Below are 21,615 nucleotides of genomic sequence, written 5' to 3'. Positions count from 1 at the left end.
GCACACTCACTACACTCTACCCACACATTCACTGTGACACTGACCCGACTTTCACACTAGTTGCTGCTACTGTGTTTTTTATCTATCCTGATTGCCTAGTCACTTTTACCCTTACCTACATGTACATACTGTATTACCTCGACTACCTCGCACCCATGCACATTGACTCGGTACTGGTACTCCTAGTATATAGCCTTGTTATTGTTATTGTGTTACTATTTAGAAAATATTTTCTTACTTTTTTAACTCTGCATTGTTGGGAATGTGCTCGTAATAAAGCCTCTCACAGTTGTTTTCTGCGTGTGTGACCAATACGATTAGATTCTCATCTGAACAAATGAATGCTCTCGTTGTTATAATGAGGAATTTAATTAAATAATTTGTTTTTCCTTGAAGATTTGAATGGGCTGAGAAAGCCTTTCTTGATGGATCTAGACAATCTGGTGAAAAGGGAGGGTTTGCGACTCTTCTCTTCAAGTGGGAAGGACGATGCGATATCATAAATTCCCTCTGGAGAAAAGGAGCCATGAGATGTTGTCATCGTCTCTGCAACGAAAGACCATCCAGCATGCCATCAATTTACATTTTAACTCATTTATCAGACACAGTTATCCAGAGAGACTTACAGGAGCAATTAGGATGAAGTGCCTAGCTCAAGAGCACATTGACAGATTTTGCCTCGTGAACTCAGGGATTCTGAACCAGCAACCTATCGGTTACTGGCCCAACCTCTTAACCCACTAGGCTACCACCCAGCCCACAGTACAGTATGTCATAGGTAACAACTCAGAGGAGTACAATGTCTTTCCAAATGAATTAGTGGAATGGTAAAGGGATAATGTCTCCGTCTTGACTGAGCAGCAGCCTCAACAACAGCAGGGCTTACCTGTAAAGTACACAGTAGGGGAAATGTTCTGAGGCTGGTACTCCAGAGACTCTTGAGGACAGAGGTTCTTACTAACTTTCTTGGAACCCTGGTTGGTGGGAAAAGGCACATTAAAACAAACTGAAATTTTTTCGATATCTTAAAGTACAGGATATCAATTGCAAAGAAGCAGTGCAATGCCATGACACAAAGAATCATATATCTCATAAAAGGTTAACAGCAGTGTTATTCATGAAAGATGTATGTGTACTATACCTTTGTGTTAAAGGTGAGGACCTGCTCTCCAGTACTGCTGATGGTATCCCTTTCCAAATCAAACACGCCTTCTACAATGTCACTGGTGGCCACGCTGGTAGTGGACTCAAAATAACATTTAGCAGTGGCTTTGGTGATCATTTGAAGAATGACCATGCAAGTAGAAGTCTTTGGATCATTCTGGACTGAAACATCAAAGTTTATGTTTTCATAATCATCTGACCACTGTCTCAGGAAGCCCTTCACTGTCTCTTCAGCAAATATCTGGAGAAGATGAGAGGAGAGCTCCTTGGATATGGCACATTGTTCCTTTCCCCATTTCAGCCTTGAAAGAATGGAGTCTGAAGCACTTTTGGCTGCTTCTAATGTTAAGACCTTTGGAGTGCTGTGGCTGTCCTGAAGGGCTATCACTTTATCCACCAATTCATGGCTGAAAATGTGGATGGTCCAAGTGGATATGATTTTTCTCAATTTCCTAACAGCAGATCGGAGGTCGTCAAGATGTGAAGCACCCTGTCCATTTTCCTGTGTGTTCTCAACACTTTCCACCATAATGTCCACTACCAGCCCAGCAGCTTGCCTGACTTTGTCCACAAAGGTTACAGGAAGTAAGTCCTCTGTGTGAAAGAAGTCCTCAATGATTGTGTTTCTAACAATGGGAAAGTCAATCTGAGCAGGAAACTCAGTGGGGATGGGAGTCCCGGGTAAGGCAAAGTGCCATTTCGACTGCCTTAATTTTGAAGTAGGTGTTAGAGAGATGGAGGAGCGTGAAGAAGAGGTATTTCTTGTATTTTGGCTGTCAGCACTCCTACAACGGATCGTGTCAATATCCTCCAGCATGGATCCTGAGAGCTCAGTGGTTTTAGGTAGTAATTTGTGCGGAATGTCCACACAGGCATTGTTTCCACCAGGTGTAACACTGCTCTGGTTGACCTCAAGATGGCCGAGACTTGCTCTTTGTGATGCAGGACTACTTTGATGTGTAAAGATTTGGATTGAACCAAGTGTTGTGTCTGATCTTTGAAGATCTTTTCTGAGAAACTCAGACTGTAGTAGATGTTACGAGCAACAGACCAGATCCTTTTCTCAGAAACCTCTCCAGTGGTGAGCAGGGAGGTTCCAGATACCATGTCAGATGATTGGGTGGTCTGGGTGAGCTCCTGCTGGTCTTTCACCATGGTTTGTATAATATCAGTAGATGTGGTGGATGTAGATACAGACTGAAGGTACTTATCTGTTGTACCTTCCTCCACAATGTTAAATGATCTAGAGAGGACCTCACTCACTCCTTTCTCAGCTTTGGTTTGGAACTCATGACTAGAGAGTTTTTGGAGGCTCTTTGTTGAAAGACTGTGGGAAGATGCAATGCCTTTGGAGGCAGCCGTGCAGCAATCTAGACTTACTGGAGAGGTTCGCTCAGTAGAACCTTGGAGACGTTCAAACATGTCTTCACATGGTGTTGGGGACCTTGACAAGGAGATGTCCTTCAGCTGAGACAGAACACCACCTACCAACATGTTGACCTCAAGGGACATATCAGATATTTTCTTTCCTACTGTGGAGAAGCAAGGTGCATTTGATGTCTGATCCTCGCATGAGGTCAAGATTGTTGAAATGACCTGTTTGGTACTATTGTTCATTAGACCCTCGTCTGTTTCAATCCAGAGAAGTTTTGAACTCTCGCTGACACCCATGTGTAGAGTCACTTCCTGGTTCAAACTGGGCAAGTGAGGCACACTCTTACTAGCTTGCGTCAAGTTCTGGCTTGCCAAACCAAGGTACTCCTTAGTCACAAGATGTCCAGAGTCCTCTGTGGGTGTATGGCTAGACATTCTTCTCTGCACGTCTGACCTCCGCCGGTGAATGGTGAAGCCCTTTAATATCTTCCTAATATTTTTATATAAACTAGTGGTAGCAGACCAGATCCTGCTCTTTCGCTTTTGTACATTTTCCTGGAGGTCAGGTTCTCTCTCCTCTACTTCTGCAGGTTGCGCCAAGCTCTGCAGGTCTTCCACAAATGTGTCAATGATGCCAAAGGCAGCAGAATCCGCACAAATATGCTTTGACAAGGTTCTCTGGTTTTGAACGGAACAAGACCTGGATGCTACAGAATAAGCAGGCTGTGCACTAGTTAAGCTACTGGTGGACTTTTTAACTAGGAACTCACTCACTGCTTGATTGGTGTCTCTCTTGAATTCCTCACTTGAGAGTTTTCTAATACAATCTAACAGACTGGTCAAAGAAGCTGTGGCCTTACTTCTGCTGTCCTCATTTTGACAGGAGAACTCACAAACTATTGGTGATGAGGACCTGGAATGGGAGATATCCCCAAGCTGAGCCAGAACACCCTCTACAAATTTCTCTCTCTCAATAGAGAAGCCTGATCCTTTTTCTCCAACAGTGTACAGGGGGTCCTCCTTTGACATCTCAGTGTTGTACAAGACCAGAGGCTCTGAGATTACTTCTTTGGTGCAAGTTGTCAGAAGGAGCTTGCTTTCTTCTGACTCAGTGTGTGCCCAAAGAAGTTTTGATCTCTCACTTAGGCCTCTTTGTAAAGTAACTGCACCAGTGGACTCTGGCAACTGAGGCTCACTCTTACTGGGCCTATATTTCATGTTTAAGCAAGGAAGTGGAACTGTCTCCTTAAACTCAGCATTTGTGATGTTATCATCATATGTGACAATGCTCTTTAAGGCACATCGCTGAAGCTTGCCGAAATAATCTTTCAAGTTGTTTTGGATGCTGTGGTAAATGTGAACAGCAGCAGACCAGGCACTCTTCTGTTGGGGACTCTCTTCAGATTCAGCCAAGGACTTCATATCTGACACGAAAGTCTTAACAACTACTGACGCTGCTGAGCCCACTGGGTGAATTGACTCTGTCTTTACAATGCCAGACAATGTTTGACCTGATACAGCACCTGTTAACTCAGACTGAACGACTGAACTAGGAAAGCTCAAACTACTGACTTTTTTGGCAAGAACTCCACTCACTGCTTGTATTGCTGATGTTTGAAACTCCCTGCTGGAGAGTTTTTGGATGCTCTTAGACGTGAGCGTGCAGGAGGAACCAGATTCACCAATATTGTAGCTGCTCTCGTATTTCCTTATCAGGGCATCAAGATCGTCAATGAAGCCAACATGCGATGCCAAAAACGTGATCTTGTCCTTCAGATCTTCCAGCAAATTCTGTTCGTTCTCGTCAACAAAAGCCACCATTGTGTCAGAGATCGTGGTCATGACTTGCCCTGTTAGACTCTTGCTCTCTTGGTCAACTTTTTCAAGTTTAGCAGCCAGCTCTCTCACCATGCTCTCAGTTACCTTGGTCTGTGAGTCTCCCCTTACCGGTGTCACTAGAGAGGTTTGGCTTGCGGAGGCACTCTTAACGACCACTGATAAGGCCGACTTGACATCTTTAGCCAACTCTGCCATTACAGCAGGGGTTAGCATCATAGAGCCTGCACTTCCAGATGGAGAATTGGACATGCATGCAAGTTTGGAGAGAGAACCTTGCAGGCTGTCCTGCACACAGGTGACGAGGGTGTCCTCTGAGACACCTAAGAGGACTTGTAGCGTCTCAGAGTTGGTTGTTTTTTTCTGCACATCAGACAGAGAGGTTAGAATCCTTGGGGAAAAAAACAACAGAAATCATCAAAGTCAAACAAATAATATGTTAAGCTGTGATGCACATTCAGTGTGTCAAATACATCTGCACCATTGAAAACAATGAGGAAAACACTGCTGTTTCTCTGAGAAAAAACCTTAGTGTGATGTCAGCCTAACTGTTTAATTTCTAAAGCCCAATAAAATGTATTTTGTATAAGTCATTTGTATTGAAACTGGCCTGTAGATATCTATCTATCCTGGCAATATCTATCCTCTACAAAAATCCAAATTGCTATAAACTTCAAATACTGTAACTTCTAATAACTTCAAGGACAATCATAAATAAAAGGCAGTTTGAAGAAATGTTAAAGGGAAATTTCTAAATGTTTCAACTTCATATTCATCATCTCCAGCACCACCCCAACATCAGCATATGTGAAAAACGGGCATTTCTATGTTTTGTAGTAAAAAAGAAAGAGGAAGATAAGTGTTTTCTATGACATCAACCAATTAGTAGGCAATGCCTACTCATAATTGGTTAAAATCACACGATGCACACTGATGATGTCATTAGACTCTAGAGCTGAGCATTTAACCAACATTTTTGTTATTTTTCGGTTTTTAAACAACTAATTGACCGACGTCGGCTCAATTATTTGAATTCCATATAGTTAATTTTTTTCTTCTTCTGTGAGCTCGATGCTCAGTTTCTGTAGAGATAAATCAGATCAAGCACGAACTATGCAATGTAGTAGGGAGTTGTAGTTTCCAACAGGTCAATATTCTACATAGTTTAGCACAGAAAATATGGCAATTAAAGCCCATAATCCATTGCACGCCCACTTACTTGTCCACTCTGTGTGGAGCAGATACGGAAACCTCATTGACTGAGACGGAGAGACAAGAGAATGCATGAGAGAGATAAAAAGCAGTTGTGTTGCGAGGATTCTCTACCTGGAAATACATGATCTAAGTGATTGACAGTTGGTGTTCAGTGGTCATAAAAGTAGGTCTTATTTACTTAGAAGAACTACTAAAATAGTGATTTTGTCAGACAGGATAAGCAGCAGCTCTATAGAGATGAGTTGATGACTTGGAATGAAATAATAAAGTCATCAAATAAATATTTTATATGAGAAAGTAAATGATGGTTGATAAGTCATAAACAGTAATGGACAGTCACTACCATCATGGGACTTTTATTCATTGTTTTATTATGTGTTGTTACAGCATTCAACACACATAATCCATAGTGCATTCAATGTCTAAAAAAAGTATCCAAAACCGTGATTATTTTTTAAATATTTGAATCGAAACCAAACCAACCTCAAAAAGCACTAATTTCTTGGCACTATTGGAAACAGTTACATCCCTCTCAATTTTTTTTTACTACAAAGCATGGAAATGTGTAATTTTCACATATGGTGATGCTGGAGATTTTTATTTTTTATTTTATTTATTTTACCTTTATTTAACCAGGTAGGCAAGTTGAGAACAAGTTCTCATTTACAATTGCGACCTGGCCAAGATAAAGCAAAGCAGTTCGACAGATAAAACGACACAGAGTTACACATGGAGTAAAAACAAACATACAGTCAATAATGCAGTATAAACAAGTCTATATACAATGTGAGCAAATGAGGTGAGAAGGGAGGTAACGGCAAAAAAGGCCATGATGGCAAAGTAAATACAATATAGCAAGTAAAATACTGGAATGGTAGTTTTGCAATGGAAGAATGTGCAAAGTAGAAATAAAAATAATGGGGTGCAAAGGAGCAAAATAAATAAATAAATAAAAATTAAATACAGTTGGGAAAGAGGTAGTTGTTTGGGCTAAATTATAGGTGGGCTATGTACAGGTGCAGTAATCTGTGAGCTGCTCTGACAGTTGGTGCTTAAAGCTAGTGAGGGAGATAAGTGTTTCCAGTTTCAGAGATTTTTGTAGTTCGTTCCAGTCATTGGCAGCAGAGAACTGGAAGGAGAGGCGGCCAAAGAAAGAATTGGTTTTGGGGGTGACTAGAGAGATATACCTGCTGGAGCGTGTGCTACAGGTGGGAGATGCTATGGTGACCAGCGAGCTGAGATAAGGGGGGACTTTACCTAGCAGGGTCTTGTAGATGACATGGAGCCAGTGGGTTTGGCGACGAGTATGAAGCGAGGGCCAGCCAACGAGAGCGTACAGGTCACAATGGTGGGTAGTATATGGGGCTTTGGTGATAAAACGGATTGCACTGTGATAGACTGCATCCAATTTGTTGAGTAGGGTATTGGAGGCTATTTTGTAAATGACATCGCCAAAGTCGAGGATTGGTAGGATGGTCAGTTTTACAAGGGTATGTTTGGCAGCATGAGTGAAGGATGCTTTGTTGCGAAATAGGAAGCCAATTCTAGATTTAACTTTGGATTGGAGATGTTTGATATGGGTCTGGAAGGAGAGTTTACAGTCTAACCAGACACCTAAGTATTTGTAGTTGTCCACGTATTCTAAGTCAGAGCCGTCCAGAGTAGTGATGTTGGACAGGCGGGTAGGTGCAGGTAGCGATCGGTTGAAGAGCATGCATTTAGTTTTACTTGTATTTAAGAGCAATTGGAGGCCACGGAAGGAGAGTTGTATGGCATTGAAGCTTGCCTGGAGGGTTGTTAACACAGTGTCCAAAGAAGGGCCGGAAGTATACAGAATGGTGTCGTCTGCGTAGAGGTGGATCAGGGACTCACCAGCAGCAAGAGCGACCTCATTGATGTATACAGAGAAGAGAGTCGGTCCAAGAATTGAACCCTGTGGCACCCCCATAGAGACTGCCAGAGGTCCGGACAGCAGACCCTCCGATTTGACACACTGAACTCTATCAGAGAAGTAGTTGGTGAACCAGGCGAGGCAATCATTTGAGAAACCAAGGCTGTCGAGTCTGCCGATGAGGATATGGTGATTGACAGAGTCGAAAGCCTTGGCCAGATCAATGAATACGGCTGCACAGTAATGTTTCTTATCGATGGCGGTTAAGATATCGTTTAGGACCTTGAGCGTGGCTGAGGTGCACCCATGACCAGCTCTGAAACCAGATTGCATAGCAGAGAAGGTATGGTGAGATTCGAAATGGTCGGTAATCTGTTTGTTGACTTGGCTTTCGAAGACCTTAGAAAGGCACGGTAGGATAGATATAGGTCTGTAGCAGTTTGGGTCAAGAGTGTCCCCCCCTTTGAAGAGGGGGATGACCGCAGCTGCTTTCCAATCTTTGGGAATCTCAGACGACACGAAAGAGAGGTTGAACAGGCTAGTAATAGGGGTGGCAACAATTTCGGCAGATAATTTTAGAAAGAAAGGGTCCAGATTGTCTAGATGAATATGAAGTTGTTAAATTTCCCTTTAAGAACATACCTCATGGCCCCCTTGGGCAGGTAGCTTCCACTGCCCTTAGTCAGGTAAATCTCCTTGGACTTAAGTTGTGATTCCTGCTCTTCTTCCTCTTCCTGATCCATACAGTTGGAGGAAGGGTAGGGAGTCGGGATGCGAAAGCTATTGTACGACTTTCGACTGCCTGGCCTCTTAGGTACACCAGCCTCAGTAAATCTCACGCGGGACTTGGTGTTAGTCTTATCGTCTAACAGACTGGTGAGTGACGCTGTGAGAGATCTCTGTGACAATGGAGAGGAGGCAGCATCTTGGATGCCCAGTAGTTCGTAAAGACCTGGGATGATGATCTGCATCAGCTTGTCCGATAAAAACTGGACAATCCTCAGACACAAGCCGGCAAGCTGTTGTTTTGTCAGCTGTATTCCAGAAACAGAAGAAGTGTTTTAAAATGTTGCATAGTGCGTCTTTCAAAAGCTTATGAACAAGGTTAAACATTAGGCAGAGTTTTCATGGTAATCTAATTAAATTGTCAGTAACATGATCTTACCGGGTCAAACATGCCCTCACGAATCCCCCTCCATTGCCTGAAAACAATATTGTTATAAATGTTGTCATATCAGGATGCGTGGCAGAATTGTTTTTATTTAATTATTTGCCTGATCGTGAAGTTATACTTGCTTTGTGTCAGTTGTTTTGGCAAAATTGCAATGTGACAACTTTTCTAGCAATGAATTTTTTTTTCCCGATTGATCAGTTTCTAATTTGATCCTATTTCCTTGAAGGTGTGATAGTACCAAAGAAAACAGAACATACTTCTCAGTTAGGTTTTGAAGGAAGTCCATAAGTGTCAGATGTTCCACATTGTTGAGCTTCCCCTCTTCTGTGGTTTCCATCACTGAGGTTGCTCTGCTCCTGGTAGAATTGCTCTGCTCCTGGTAGAAATGTAATTATATTGCAAATAATAAAACATTATATACAACAAATATCATACTGAAATTATTATTAACTGTTAAAGAGTGGAGGAGCATTGGCAACGTTGGGCCAATTAAACAACTGCAACACAACAGAGATGGTTGTGGTACGTCAACATTGCCAATGATAGCATCACTATAACATTTTATTGGATTAATGTTGTAATATGAAATGACAAGGTCAACTTACCATCTCATTGACAGCTTCAGAGGTCAGGTGGTCATCCATCACACAGACAGGCAGGTCTAGAGACTGGGACAAGGCTCTATGGTCATAACCAGGAGAGAATGGAAACAACATCAGAGCAGGTCCCCATGGCAGAATCTAACCACTGTCTTCATGTCAAAGACTCACTTAGTAGTTAATACATGGCCACAAATAATGAGCGGTTCAAATAGATTGGCTGGGGACTTGACCCTACAAATGACTCCATGAATGACGCCTGACCTGCCCCATAACAAGTTCTTTCTTATTAGTCTCTCTCTCTTAATCTCCACACAAATATCTAACTGGACAGAGTGTAAGTGGCCTTACCTGACTCTCTCAGTGTCAGAAACATCATAGTCTTGTTGTTCTATGTCCTACAGGGACATCTCAGCTACAGCAGAAGGGGCAAAGCCCGGGATGATCTCTCAAACTGAAAATAATGACTGTTTATGTGAACTGAACCATTTATAGCGGCTTGCGAAAGTATTCACCCCCCTTGGCATTTTCCCTATTTTGTTGCCTTATAACCTGGAATTAAAATAGATTTTTGCACTGTCAACTGTGGGACCTTAGGTATGTGCCTTTCCAAATCATGTCCAATCAATTGAATTTACCACAGGTGGACTCCAATCATGTTGTAGAAATACCTCAAGGATGATCAAGGGAAACAGGATGCACCGGTGCTCAATTTTGAGTCTCATAGCAAAGGGTTTGAATACTTATGTAAATAAGGTATTTCTGTTTTTTTCCGTTTTAAATTGCAAAAATGTCTAAACTGTTTTTGCTTTGTCATTATAGGATATTGTGTGTAGATTGATGAGGAAAATGTTGTATGTAATCCATTTTAGAATAAGGCTGTAACGTAAAAAATGAAATGTGTAAAAAGTCAAGGGGTCTGAATACTTTCCAAATGCACTGAAGCAGTCTATAAGATATATCTTATTACAGTTTAGGCCTACCTTGTTATTTTCTTCCATCTGGCAATATCATATTAATGGATTAAATCTATTTGGTTTGTTTTGTTGCTAGTATTTTTATTAATCGTTTGAAAATACAAGTATTATCTACTTTCTGAAGGACAGCCAAGTTGATAGGCAACATAGAACCTACAGACAATTATGACATCATTGGAACACATGCATGTGTCACAAACACCTTTAGCCCAAAAAAGCAGTGTAGCAGTGCTGCCCAAGCTGGGGGCGATACACTTTTATTAGGCTTTTATTCAGATTCACAAACAATGCTCTACTTGAAGTCAATGAGTAAACATGTAGCAACATGGCTGAGCTTTAACATTAAGTAGAAGTTGACACTAACCATATGTATAATCCTAAAATGCTTGCCCTAAATACCAGTCTAGAACCCAGGTATGTCTCCTGCTATTTATAGTATCTTTCAAGTACATCTTATTACAGTTTAGGCCTATCTTATTATTTTCTTCCATCTAGCAATATCATTTTAAGGGCAAATACACACACATGTGTTGTAGGCCAATGAACTCCATAGTTTTAATCAGAGTTTATAATAAGGAAGGGGAATTCTGTAACAGTTTATGACATCAAAGGTATGGCAGCTATGGAGAATAATTTTCAAAACAATGTCCAAAGCGGGAAATCATTGGATGTGATTCATTCGATTCTATGCAATTTCATCTTTGCGGACTGACATGGAAGCAACCATTACACAACCCTGAACTCAATAACCTCACCCCAGTTTCAGAAGAGATATCAAACCATATCTTGTCATTCTGTATTACATCCATCAGCCTAGACAGTGATGGATGGCTATATGGAGCATCCTTGTCCATCATGTTCAGTGTGTTAGTGCTCTCACCACAGCGAGGCAGCAGAGTACCAGTTGAGGTAGGTGCAGGCAGAGCGTAGTAATTAAAGGCAGTGGTAGCCTATCCATCCCCATATCAACACCTGCAGCATCTCATGACACGCGCTCACACTCCCCCATTTACCACAACTTCCAAACTAACTGGACCTAAAACAACGTGTAACTTCGTGGCCATTCCAAGTCAGGATCACACCTAATACCAAATAGCTAAAGAGGATAAACCACAAATAAATTCATGTTTCCTAAAACAATGTGTAACTTCGTGGCCATTCCAAGTCAGGATCACACCTATTACCAAATAGCTAGAGGATAAACCACAAATAAATTCATGTTTTGTAGGGGGGAGTTGACGATTATGTGGTGGTTGTTTCACTATCGATGATGAAATTGCATTAAATCAAAAGAGTCAGACCCAATGATTTACTGTTCGTAAGGACAGAGTGCCACTAGTAATATTGAACATTAAGTCGAAATGTAGCTAGGGGAGTTCAAGATCCAAGATCACATTTTCTTTCTATGGATTAGCCCATCTGTCAAGTGTTGGTTGTCCAGTAGAAAACTCAAACTTTCGAATTAAGATTATCAATCAGATTCTGTGATCAATGTGAATCTGTGAACAGTCTTGTGAATCTTTACTAGAGTCCCCATTAGCTAACGCTATAACGTTAGCTAATCTTCCTGTGGTCCAACACCAATTGATAAGACATTACAAACAATTACAAATGAAGACTTTACAAACATTTAACAAGTAGACAATACAGACAATTAAAATACCTGACATTCAACATTCAGTTGATGCTTTGTAGGTGATGCAATAGCTGTAAACTATAGAGCTCGTGGCCAAGGTGAGTTAAGCGGCTAGAGTGGTTTCCTGTATGCCCATGCTGCACATAGCCCACCCCAATGCACTAGTTAGCCTAGTAAACAAGCCTATACACCGCGGGTAAATTGCCACTATTCACTGTTACAGTGGTCAGAGATCACAGCCAGAAGCCTACCACTACCAACGGTCTACAACTGTTCAGTATTGTTGTCTAATTTATGGACATCGTCTATGTGACTTTTTTTTTAATGATCAAGTAGCCCAACACAGCTTCAGAAGATGTAGGTACATTTGACCAATATTCATGTATCCATTTTTCAGTTAGCATGGTCATGTTTCCTTTCACGTGAGAAATATTAACCAAGCATATTTTCCCTTGCTTATCTCCTTCAAAATACTGCAAGCTACAGAGCTATATAAATAATGACTGTATTGGCATGATTCCATACCTTATTATTGACTTCAATTGGAGGTGCAATTCACTCCTTTTGACGAGTAGGTTTGGTCCTCATTTCCAGAGCAAATGTGCAACAGTTCTACACACACATATTTAACTGTCTGTTTTCATTACATCATCAGCTACCTTTGTTACATCACAAAGCCAGCTGGCTAAATCTGGCACATTTACAGAAATACAGTAGATTGTCCCTGTCAAATACATTTGATAAAAAATAAATGTCCAAATCAAACAGTGGTTGAAAAAGTCCTCAATCAGTCAGTTACAAACAGTATGACTCAAGTAAATGTGAAAGTTGCCCAGTAAAATACTAATTGGGAAGTATTTGGTTTGAAATATTCTCAAGTATCAAAAGTAAAAATCATTTACAAATTAAGCAAAGCAGACAACACTATTGTATTGCTTTTTTTGAATGTAAGAATAGCCAGGGGCACACTCCAACACTTAGACATAATTTATAAACTAAGCATTTGTGTTTATTGAGTCTGCCAGATCAGAGGTTCTCTTGATAAGTGTGTGAATTGGACCATTTTCCTGTCATACAAAGCATTCAAAATGTACTTTTGTGTATCAGGGAAAGTGGATGGAGTCAAAAGTACATTTTTGTCCTTTATGAATGTACTGAAGTTGTCAAAAATATAAATACTTAAAGTACAGATACCCCCAAAACGATTTAAATCATTTTTACTTCAGTACTTTGCACCACTGAAAACAAACCTTTTCTAATGTCTCTATATCACTGGCTTGCAGGGTTTTCATCATTGACCCTTCATGTAATGGTATCGAAGTTCAAGATCCATCTTGGCTTAATGTAGGTAACAAGTATTGAAGGTGTATAACTTCAACTTTTGTTAGTCAACGTTCACGTTCGTAATGATAGTTTATTACACTTGTCTGAGCAGTCAAACTGGTATGAAAAATATCCCATTCATAATAGAAAAGACAATGTTCAGAATACCTGGAGTGACAATTGATGGAAAGGGTTTAAAGCATTACAAAAGTTTGATTAAAAACGGAATATTTATTCACCCACAATTTATTCTTGGCGCACTCTTTCAACTTGAAAATTAAGTTATGTTCAAGGATATTTAGATTTGTGTGGCTTAAAAATAAGAGTACAAACTCAGATATTGCATCATCTGTGAAGCTGTTGGGGCGGTATGCAAATTGAAGTGGATATATAGGGTTTCTGGGATGATGGTGTTGATGTGAGCCTTGACCAGCCTTTCAAAGGCTATGGGGTAATAGTAATTTAGGCAGGTTACCTTCACTTTCTTGGGCACAGGGACTATGGTGGTCTGTTTGAAACATGTAGGTATTACAGAGGTTGAAAATGTCAGTGAAGACTAATGCTAGTCTACCAACATCAAATAAATGCTGATTACAGACATATTTATGCAAAAAAACAGGGGGTAAATTAATTTAGATACAGTCACAAGCTCCAATCTGAATGGCAGCAGGGAGAATATGATGTGGACACCAAGGAACTTAATTCTCAATCCGCTCCAATACAGCCCTGTTGATGTGAATGGGGGAGTGTTCTGCCCTCCTTTTCCTGTAGTCCACGATCATCTCCTTTGTTTTGCTCATGTTGAGGGAGAGGATGTTGTTCTGGCACCACACTGCCAGGTCTCTGACCTCCTCCCTATAGGCTGTCTCATCATTGTCGGTGATCAGGCCCACCCCTGTTGTGTCGTCAGCAAACTGAATGATGGTGTTGGAGTCATGCTGGCCATGCAGGAGGGTACTATGCACACACCCCTGAGGGGCCCCCATGTTGAGGATCAGTGTGGCAGATGTGGTGTTGCCTACCTTTACCACCTGGGGGAGGCCGTTCAGGAAGTCCAGGATCCAGTTGCAGAGGGAGGTGTTCAGTTCCAGGGTCCTTAGCTTAGTGATGAGCTTTGTGGGCACTGTGGTGTTGAATGCTGAGCTGTAGTCAATATACAGCATTCTCACATAGGTGTTCCTTTTGACCAGGTGGAAAAGGGCAGTATAGATCACGATTGATATTGCATCATCTGTGAAGCTGTTGGGGCGGTATGCAAATTGAAGTGGATATATAGCGTTTCTGGGATGATGGTGTTGATGTGAGCCTTGACCAGCCTTTCAAAGGCTATGGGGTAATAGTAATTTAGGCAGGTTACCTTCACTTTCTTGGGCACAGGGACTATGGTGGTCTGTTTGAAACATGTAGGTATTACAGAGGTTGAAAATGTCAGTGAAGACACTTGCCAGTTGGTCCGCGCATGCTCGGAGCACACGTCCTGGTAATCCATCTGACCCCTTGTGAATGTTGACCTTTTTAAAGGTTTTGCTCTCATTGGCTACGGAGAGTGTTATCACAGTTGTACCGAACAGCTGATGCTCTCATGCATGCCTCAGTGTTGCTTGCCTTGAAGCGAGCATAAAAGGCACCTAGCCCGTCTGGCAGACTTGTGTCACTGGGCAGCTTGCGGCTGGGTTTCCCTTTGTTGTCCGTAATAGTTTGCAAGCCTTGCCACATCCAACGAGCATCAGAACCGGTGTAGTAGGATTCAATCTTAGTCCTGTATTTACGCTTTGTGTTACGCTCGTCGTCGGAATGAGGAGGCCAAGGTGAAGCGTGTTAAGTGTACATCTTACTTTATTAGATGAACACCAAAAAAACAACAAAATATAAACAAACATAATGTTCATAAGTATGCCCAGGTATCCCCAATCAGAGACAACGATAGATAGCTGTCTCTGATTGGGAACCATACCAGTCCAAACAAAGAAATAGATCACCTAGATTGCCCACCCTAGTCACACCCTGACCTAACCAACCACTTTGCCTATTTGATGGTTAGTCTGAGGGCATAGCAGGATTTCATATAAGTGTCTGGATTAGTGTCCCGCTCATTGAAAGAAGCAGCTCTAGCCTTTAGCGTGGTGTGGATGTTGCCTGTAATCCATGGCTTCTGTCGGGGATATGTACATACGGTCACTGTGGGCACGACGTTGTCAATCCACTTATTGATGTAGCCTGTGACTGAGGTGGTATACTCCTCAATGCATGTGGATGAATCGCAGAACATATTACAGTCTGTGCTAGCAAAACAGTCAACATATGACAACAAATGAATGCAATCTCATTTAATGAGGAAAATTATCTTGGGTTGGAGAAGCTTCTAGTGATGGCTCTATACATTCTGGTGAAAAGGGAGGGTTTGCGACTCTTCTCTTCAGGTGGGAAGGAATATGCGATGTCATTTCCCTCTGGAGCAAAGGAGCCATGAGAATTTGTCCTCGACTCTGCAAAGAAAGACCATCCAGTATGTCATGGGTAACAATTCAGAGCAGAGTGCAATGTCTTTCCAAATGAATTAGTTGAACGCTAAAGTAATAATATCTTAGTCTTGAATGAGCAGCAGCAGGGCTTACCTGTAAAGTACACAGTAGGGGAAGTGTTCTGAGGCTGGTACTCCATAGACTTTTGAGGACAGTGGTCCTTTCTAACTTTCTTGGAACCCTATTTGGTGGGAAAATGCACATTAAAACAAACTGTTATATATCTTAAAGTACAGTATATCAACTGGAAAAAGGCAACACAATGCTAAAATACTGAATTATATAAACAAATAATATCTCATACATTCAAAAGCAGTGTTATTCATGAAAAATCTGTACTTGTACTATACCTTTATGTTAAAGCATATCTTGCTGAACATGGTTTTCTTGCTTTTCTTGGACTTGAAGATGGGGATCTGCTCTCCAGTACTGCTGGTGCTATCCCTTACCAAATCCAACATCCCTACAATGTCACTGGTGGCCATGCTGGTACCGGACTCAAAAGAACATTTGGCATTGGCTTTGGTGATCATTTGATGACTTGAGCCAACTGATAAGGCATCCATCATTTTGTTGACCATGACCTTCGTGAGCTGATTCATTGTGTCACTATCCTCTGGCTTGCTCTGATTGAGCTGGATAGGAAAGACCATGCAAGTAGAGGTGCTTGGTTCATTCTGGACTGAAACATCAATGTTTATATTTTCATTCTCATCTAACCACTGTTTTAGGAAGCCCTTCACTGTCTCTTCAGCAAATATCTGGAGAAGCTGGGAGGAGAGCTTCCTGGATATGGCACATTGTTCCGTTCCCCATTTCATCCTTGACAGAATGGAGTCTGAAGCACTTCTGACTGCTGCCAATGTTAAGACCTGTGGAGTGCTGTGGCTGTCCTGAAGGGCTATCACTTTATCCACAAATTCATGACTGAAAATGTGGATGGTCCCAGTGGAAATGATTTTTCTCAATTTCCTAATAGCAGATCGGAGGTTGTCAGGATGAGAAGCACCCTGTCCATCTTCCTGTGTGTTCTCAACACTTTCCACCATTTCGTCCACTACCACCCCAGCAGCTTGCCTGACTTTGTCCACAAAGGATGGGGGAAATAAGTTCTCTGTGTGAAACAAGTCCTGAATGATTATGTTTCTTACAATGGGAAAGTCACTCTGAGCAGATAATTCAGTGGGGATGGGAGTACCGGGCAAGGTGATGTCCCATTCTGACTGCTTTGATTTTGAAGTAGGTGTTAGAGAGATGGAGGAGCGTGAAGAAGAGGTATTTCTTGTATTTTGGCTGGCAGCACTCCTACAACGGATCGTGCCAATATCCTCCAGCATGGATCCTGAAAGCTTAGTGGTTTTAGGTAGTAATTTGTGCGGAATGTGCACACAGGCATCGTTTCCACCAGGTGTAAAACTGCTCTGGTTGACCTCAAGATGGCAGAGACTTGCTCTTTGTGAAGCAGGACTACTTTGATATGTAAATATTTGGATTGAACCAAGTGTTGTGTCTGACATTTGAAGATCTTTTCTGAGAAACTCTGTAATCTTACTTTGCAGACTATAGTAGATGTTACGAGCAACAGACCAGATTCTTTTCTCAGAAACCTGTCCAGTGGTGAGCAGGGAGGTTCCAGATACCATGTCAGATGATTGGGTGGTCTGGGTGATCTCCTGCAGATCTTTCACTATGGTTTGTATAATATCAGTAGATGTGGTGGATGTAGATACAGACTGGAGGTACTTATCTGTTGTACCTTCCTCCACAATGTTAAATGATCTAGAGAGGACCTCACTCACTCCTTTCTCAGCTTTGGTTTGGAACTCATGACTAGAAAGTTTTTGGAGGCTCTTTGTTGAAAGACTGTGGGAAGATGCAATGCCTTTGGAGGCAGCCGTGCTGCAATCTAGACTTGCTGGAGAGGTTCGCTCAGTAGAACCTTGGAGACGTTCAAACATGTCTTCACATGGTGTTGGGGACCTTGACAAGGAGATGTCCTTCAGCTGAGACAGAACACCACCTACCAATATGTTGACCTCAAGGGACATATCAGATATTTTCTTTCCTACTGTGGAGAAGCAAGGTGCATTTGATGTCTGATCCTCGCATGAGGTCAAGATTGTTGAAATGACCTGTTTGGTACTATTGTTCATTAGACCCTCGTCTGTTTCAATCCAGAGAAGTTTTGAACTCTCGCTGACACCCATGTGTAGAGTCACTTCCTGGTTCAAACTGGGCAAGTGAGGCACACTCTTACTAGCTTGCGTCAAGTTCTGGCTTGCCAAACCAAGGTACTCCTTAGTCACAAGATGTCCAGAGTCCTCTGTGGGTGTATGGCTAGACATTCTTCTCTGCACGTCTGACCTCCGCCGGTGAATGGTGAAGCCCTTTAATATCTTCCTAATATTTTTATATAAACTAGTGGTAGCAGACCAGATCCTGCTCTTTCGCTTTTGTACATTTTCCTGGAGGTCAGGTTCTCTCTCCTCTACTTCTGCAGGTTGCGCCAAGCTCTGCAGGTCTTCCACAAATGTGTCAATGATGCCAAAGGCAGCAGAATCCGCACAAATATGCTTTGACAAGGTTCTCTGGTTTTGAACGGAACAAGACCTGGATGCTACAGAATAAGCAGGCTGTGCACTAGTTAAGCTACTGGTGGACTTTTTAACTAGGAACTCACTCACTGCTTGAGTGGTGTCTCTCTTGAATTCCTCACTTGAGAGTTTTCTAATACAATCTAACAGACTGGTCAAAGAAGCTGTGGCCTTACTTCTGCTGTCCTCATTTTGACAGGAGAACTCACAAACTATTGGTGATGAGGACCTGGAATGGGAGATATCCCCAAGCTGAGCCAGAACACCCTCTACAAATTTCTCTCTCTCAATAGAGAAGCCTGATCCTTTTTCTCCAACAGTGTACAGGGGGTCCTCCTTTGACATCTCAGTGTTGTACAAGACCAGAAGCTCTGAGATTACTTCTTTGGTGCAAGTTGTCAGAAGGAGCTTGCTTTCTTCTGACTCAGTGTGTGCCCAAAGAAGTTTTGATCTCTCACTTAGGCCTCTTTGTAAAGTAACTGCACCAGTGGACTCTGGCAACTGAGGCTCACTCTTACTGGGCCTATATTTCATGTTTAAGCAAGGAAGTGGAACTGTCTCCTTAAACTCAGCATTTGTGATGTTATCATCATATGTGACAATGCTCTTTAAGGCACATCGCTGAAGCTTGCCCAAATAATCTTTCAAGTTGTTTTGGATGCTGTGGTAAATGTGAACAGCAGCAGACCAGGCACTCTTCTGTTGGGGACTCTCTTCAGATTCAGCCAAGGACTTCATATCTGACACGAAAGTCTTAACAACTACTGACGCTGCTGAGCCCACTGGGTGAATTGACTCTGTCTTTACAATGCCAGACAATGTTTGACCTGATACAGCACCTGTTAACTCAGACTGAACGACTGAACTAGGAAAGCTCAAACTACTGACTTTTTTGGCAAGAACTCCACTCACTGCTTGTATTGCTGATGTTTGAAACTCACTGCTGGAGAGTTTTTGGATGCTCTTAGACGTGAGCGTGCAGGAGGAACCAGATTCACCAATATTGTAGCTGCTCTCGTATTTCCTTATCAGGGCATCAAGATCGTCAATGAAGCCAACATGCGATGCCAAAAACGTGATCTTGTCCTTCAGATCTTCCAGCAAATTCTGTTCGTTCTCGTCAACAAAAGCCACCATTGTGTCAGAGATCGTGGTCATGCCTTGCCCTGTTAGACTCTTGCTCTCTTGGTCAACTTTTTCAAGTTTAGCAGCCAGCTCTCTCACCATGCTCTCAGTTACCTTGGTCTGTGAGTCTCCCCTTACCGGTGTCACTAGAGAGGTTTGGCTTGCGGAGGCACTCTTAACGACCACTGATAAGGCCGACTTGACATCTTTAGCCAACTCTGCCATTACAGCAGGGGTTAGCATCATAGAGCCTGCACTTCCAGATGGAGAATTGCACATGCATGCAAGTTTGGCTGTTTCTCTGAGAAAAAACCTTAGTGTGATGTCAGCCTAACTGTTTAATTTCTAAAGCCCAATAAAATGTATTTTGTATAAGTCATTTGTATTGAAACTGGCCTGTAGATATCTATCTATCCTGGCAATATCTATCCTCTACAAAAATCCAAATTGCTATAAACTTCAAATACTGTAACTTCTAATAACTTCAAGGACAATCATAAATACAAGGCAGTTTGAAGAAATGTTAAAGGGAAATTTCTAAATGTTTCAACTTCATATTCATCATCTCCAGCACCACCCCAACATCAGCATACTACATATTGACTACATATGTAGTAAAAAAGAAAGAGGAAGATAAGTGTTTTCTATGACATCAACCAATTAGTAGGCAATGCCTACTCATAATTGGTTAAAATCACACGATGCACACTGATGATGTCATTAGACTCTAGAGCTGAGCATTTAACCAACATTTTTGTTATTTTTCGGTTTTTAAACAACTAATTGACCGACGTCGGCTCAATTATTTGAATTCCATATAGTAAATTTTTTTCTTCTTCTGTGAGCTCGATGCTCAGTTTCTGTAGAGATAAATCAGATCAAGCACGAACTATGCAATGTAGTAGGGAGTTGTAGTTTCCAACAGGTCAATATTCTACATAGTTTAGCACAGAAAATATGGCAATTAAAGCCCATAATCCATTGCACGCCCACTTACTTGTCCACTCTGTGTGGAGCAGATACGGAAACCTCATTGACTGAGACGGAGAGACGAGAGAATGCATGAGAGAGATAAAAAGCAGTTGTGTTGCGAGGATTCTCTACCTGGAAATACATGATCTAAGTGATTGACAGTTGGTGTTCAGTGGTCATAAAAGTAGGTCTTATTTACTTAGAAGAACTACTAAAATAGTGATTTTGTCAGACAGGATAAGCAGCAGCTCTATAGAGATGAGTTGATGACTTGGAATGAAATAATAAAGTCATCAAATGAATATTTTATATGAGAAAGTAAATGATGGTTGATAAGTCATAAACAGTAATGGACAGTCACTACCATCATGGGACTTTTATTCATTGTTTTATTATGTGTTGTTACAGCATTCAACACACATAATCCATAGTGCATTCAATGTCTAAAAAAAGTATCCAAAACCGTGATTATTTTTTAAATATTTGAATCGAAACCAAACCAGCCTCAAAAAGCACTAATTTCTTAGCACTATTGGAAACAGTTACGTCCCTCTCAATTTTTTTTACTACAAAGCATGGAAATGTGTAATTTTCACATATGGTGATGCTGGAGATTTTAATTTTTAATTTTATTTATTTTACCTTTATTTAACCAGGTAGGCAAGTTGAGAACAAGTTCTCATTTACAATTGCGACCAGGCCAAGATAAAGCAAAGCAGTTCGACAGATAAAACGACACAGAGTTACACATGGAGTAAAAACAAACATACAGTCAATAATGCAGTATAAACAAGTCTATATACAATGTGAGCAAATGAGGTGAGAAGGGAGGTAAAGGCAAAAAAGGCCATGATGGCAAAGTAAATACAATATAGCAAGTAAAATACTGGAATGGTAGTTTTGCAATGGAAGAATGTGCAAAGTAGAAATAAAAATAATGGGGTGCAAAGGAGCAAAATAAATAAATTAATTAAAATTAAATACAGTTGGGAAAGAGGTAGTTGTTTGGGCTAAATTATAGGTGGGCTATGTACAGGTGCAGTAATCTGTGAGCTGCTCTGACAGTTGGTGCTTAAAGCTAGTGAGGGAGATAAGTGTTTCCAGTTTCAGAGATTTTTGTAGTTCGTTCCAGTCATTGGCAGCAGAGAACTGGAAGGAGAGGCGGCCAAAGAAAGAATTGGTTTTGGGGGTGACTAGAGAGATATACCTGCTG

The 21,615-nt window shown here is 41.4% G+C and overlaps 1 protein-coding gene across 3 annotated transcripts; it reads right to left on the bottom strand.

The window, feature by feature from the left end:
* Positions 1-201: 201 nt before the first annotated feature.
* Positions 202-9,785, bottom strand: LOC116369117 (uncharacterized). 3 transcript variants are annotated; one of them, XR_004208581.1, is made up of 8 exons: positions 9,605-9,785; positions 9,260-9,335; positions 8,912-9,030; positions 8,646-8,682; positions 8,123-8,514; positions 1,142-4,765; positions 887-974; positions 202-546 (listed from the first exon to the last, which is right to left on the bottom strand). XR_004208581.1 is itself a non-coding variant. In XM_031819350.1 (4 exons), exons 1-4 carry the CDS (start codon positions 9,368-9,370, stop codon positions 8,080-8,082), a joined length of 702 nt encoding a protein of 233 aa, XP_031675210.1. In that variant the 5' UTR covers positions 9,371-9,571; the 3' UTR covers positions 8,007-8,079. The 3 variants fall into 3 exon arrangements, 1 of the variants encoding a protein (XP_031675210.1); XR_004208580.1 differs by lacking the exon at positions 9,605-9,785 and having other exon boundaries at positions 9,260-9,571; XM_031819350.1 differs by lacking the exons at positions 202-546; positions 887-974; positions 1,142-4,765; positions 9,605-9,785 and having other exon boundaries at positions 8,007-8,514; positions 9,260-9,571.
* Between the last annotated feature and the right edge of the window lie 11,830 nt (positions 9,786-21,615).

The sequence above is a fragment of the Oncorhynchus kisutch genome, unplaced genomic scaffold (genome assembly GCF_002021735.2).
Source record: "Oncorhynchus kisutch isolate 150728-3 unplaced genomic scaffold, Okis_V2 scaffold2068, whole genome shotgun sequence".
Lineage (NCBI taxonomy): Eukaryota > Metazoa > Chordata > Actinopteri > Salmoniformes > Salmonidae > Oncorhynchus > Oncorhynchus kisutch.
This window is presented reverse-complemented; position numbering and strand designations above follow the sequence as displayed.

Bases quoted from the DNA above. Each gene is read 5' to 3' on its own strand.
- LOC116369117 (XM_031819350.1), bottom strand. From the start codon at position 9,370: ATGTTGTTTCCATTCTCTCCTGGTTATGACCATAGAGCCTTGTCCCAG. The intron at 9,031-9,259 runs GTAAGTTGACCT...CATTTCTACCAG, and splicing joins CTGAAGCTGTCAATGAGATG to GAGCAGAGCAATTCTACCAG. The intron at 8,515-8,645 runs GTAAGATCATGT...TCTGGAATACAG, and splicing joins GTGAGGGCATGTTTGACCCG to CTGACAAAACAACAGCTTGC.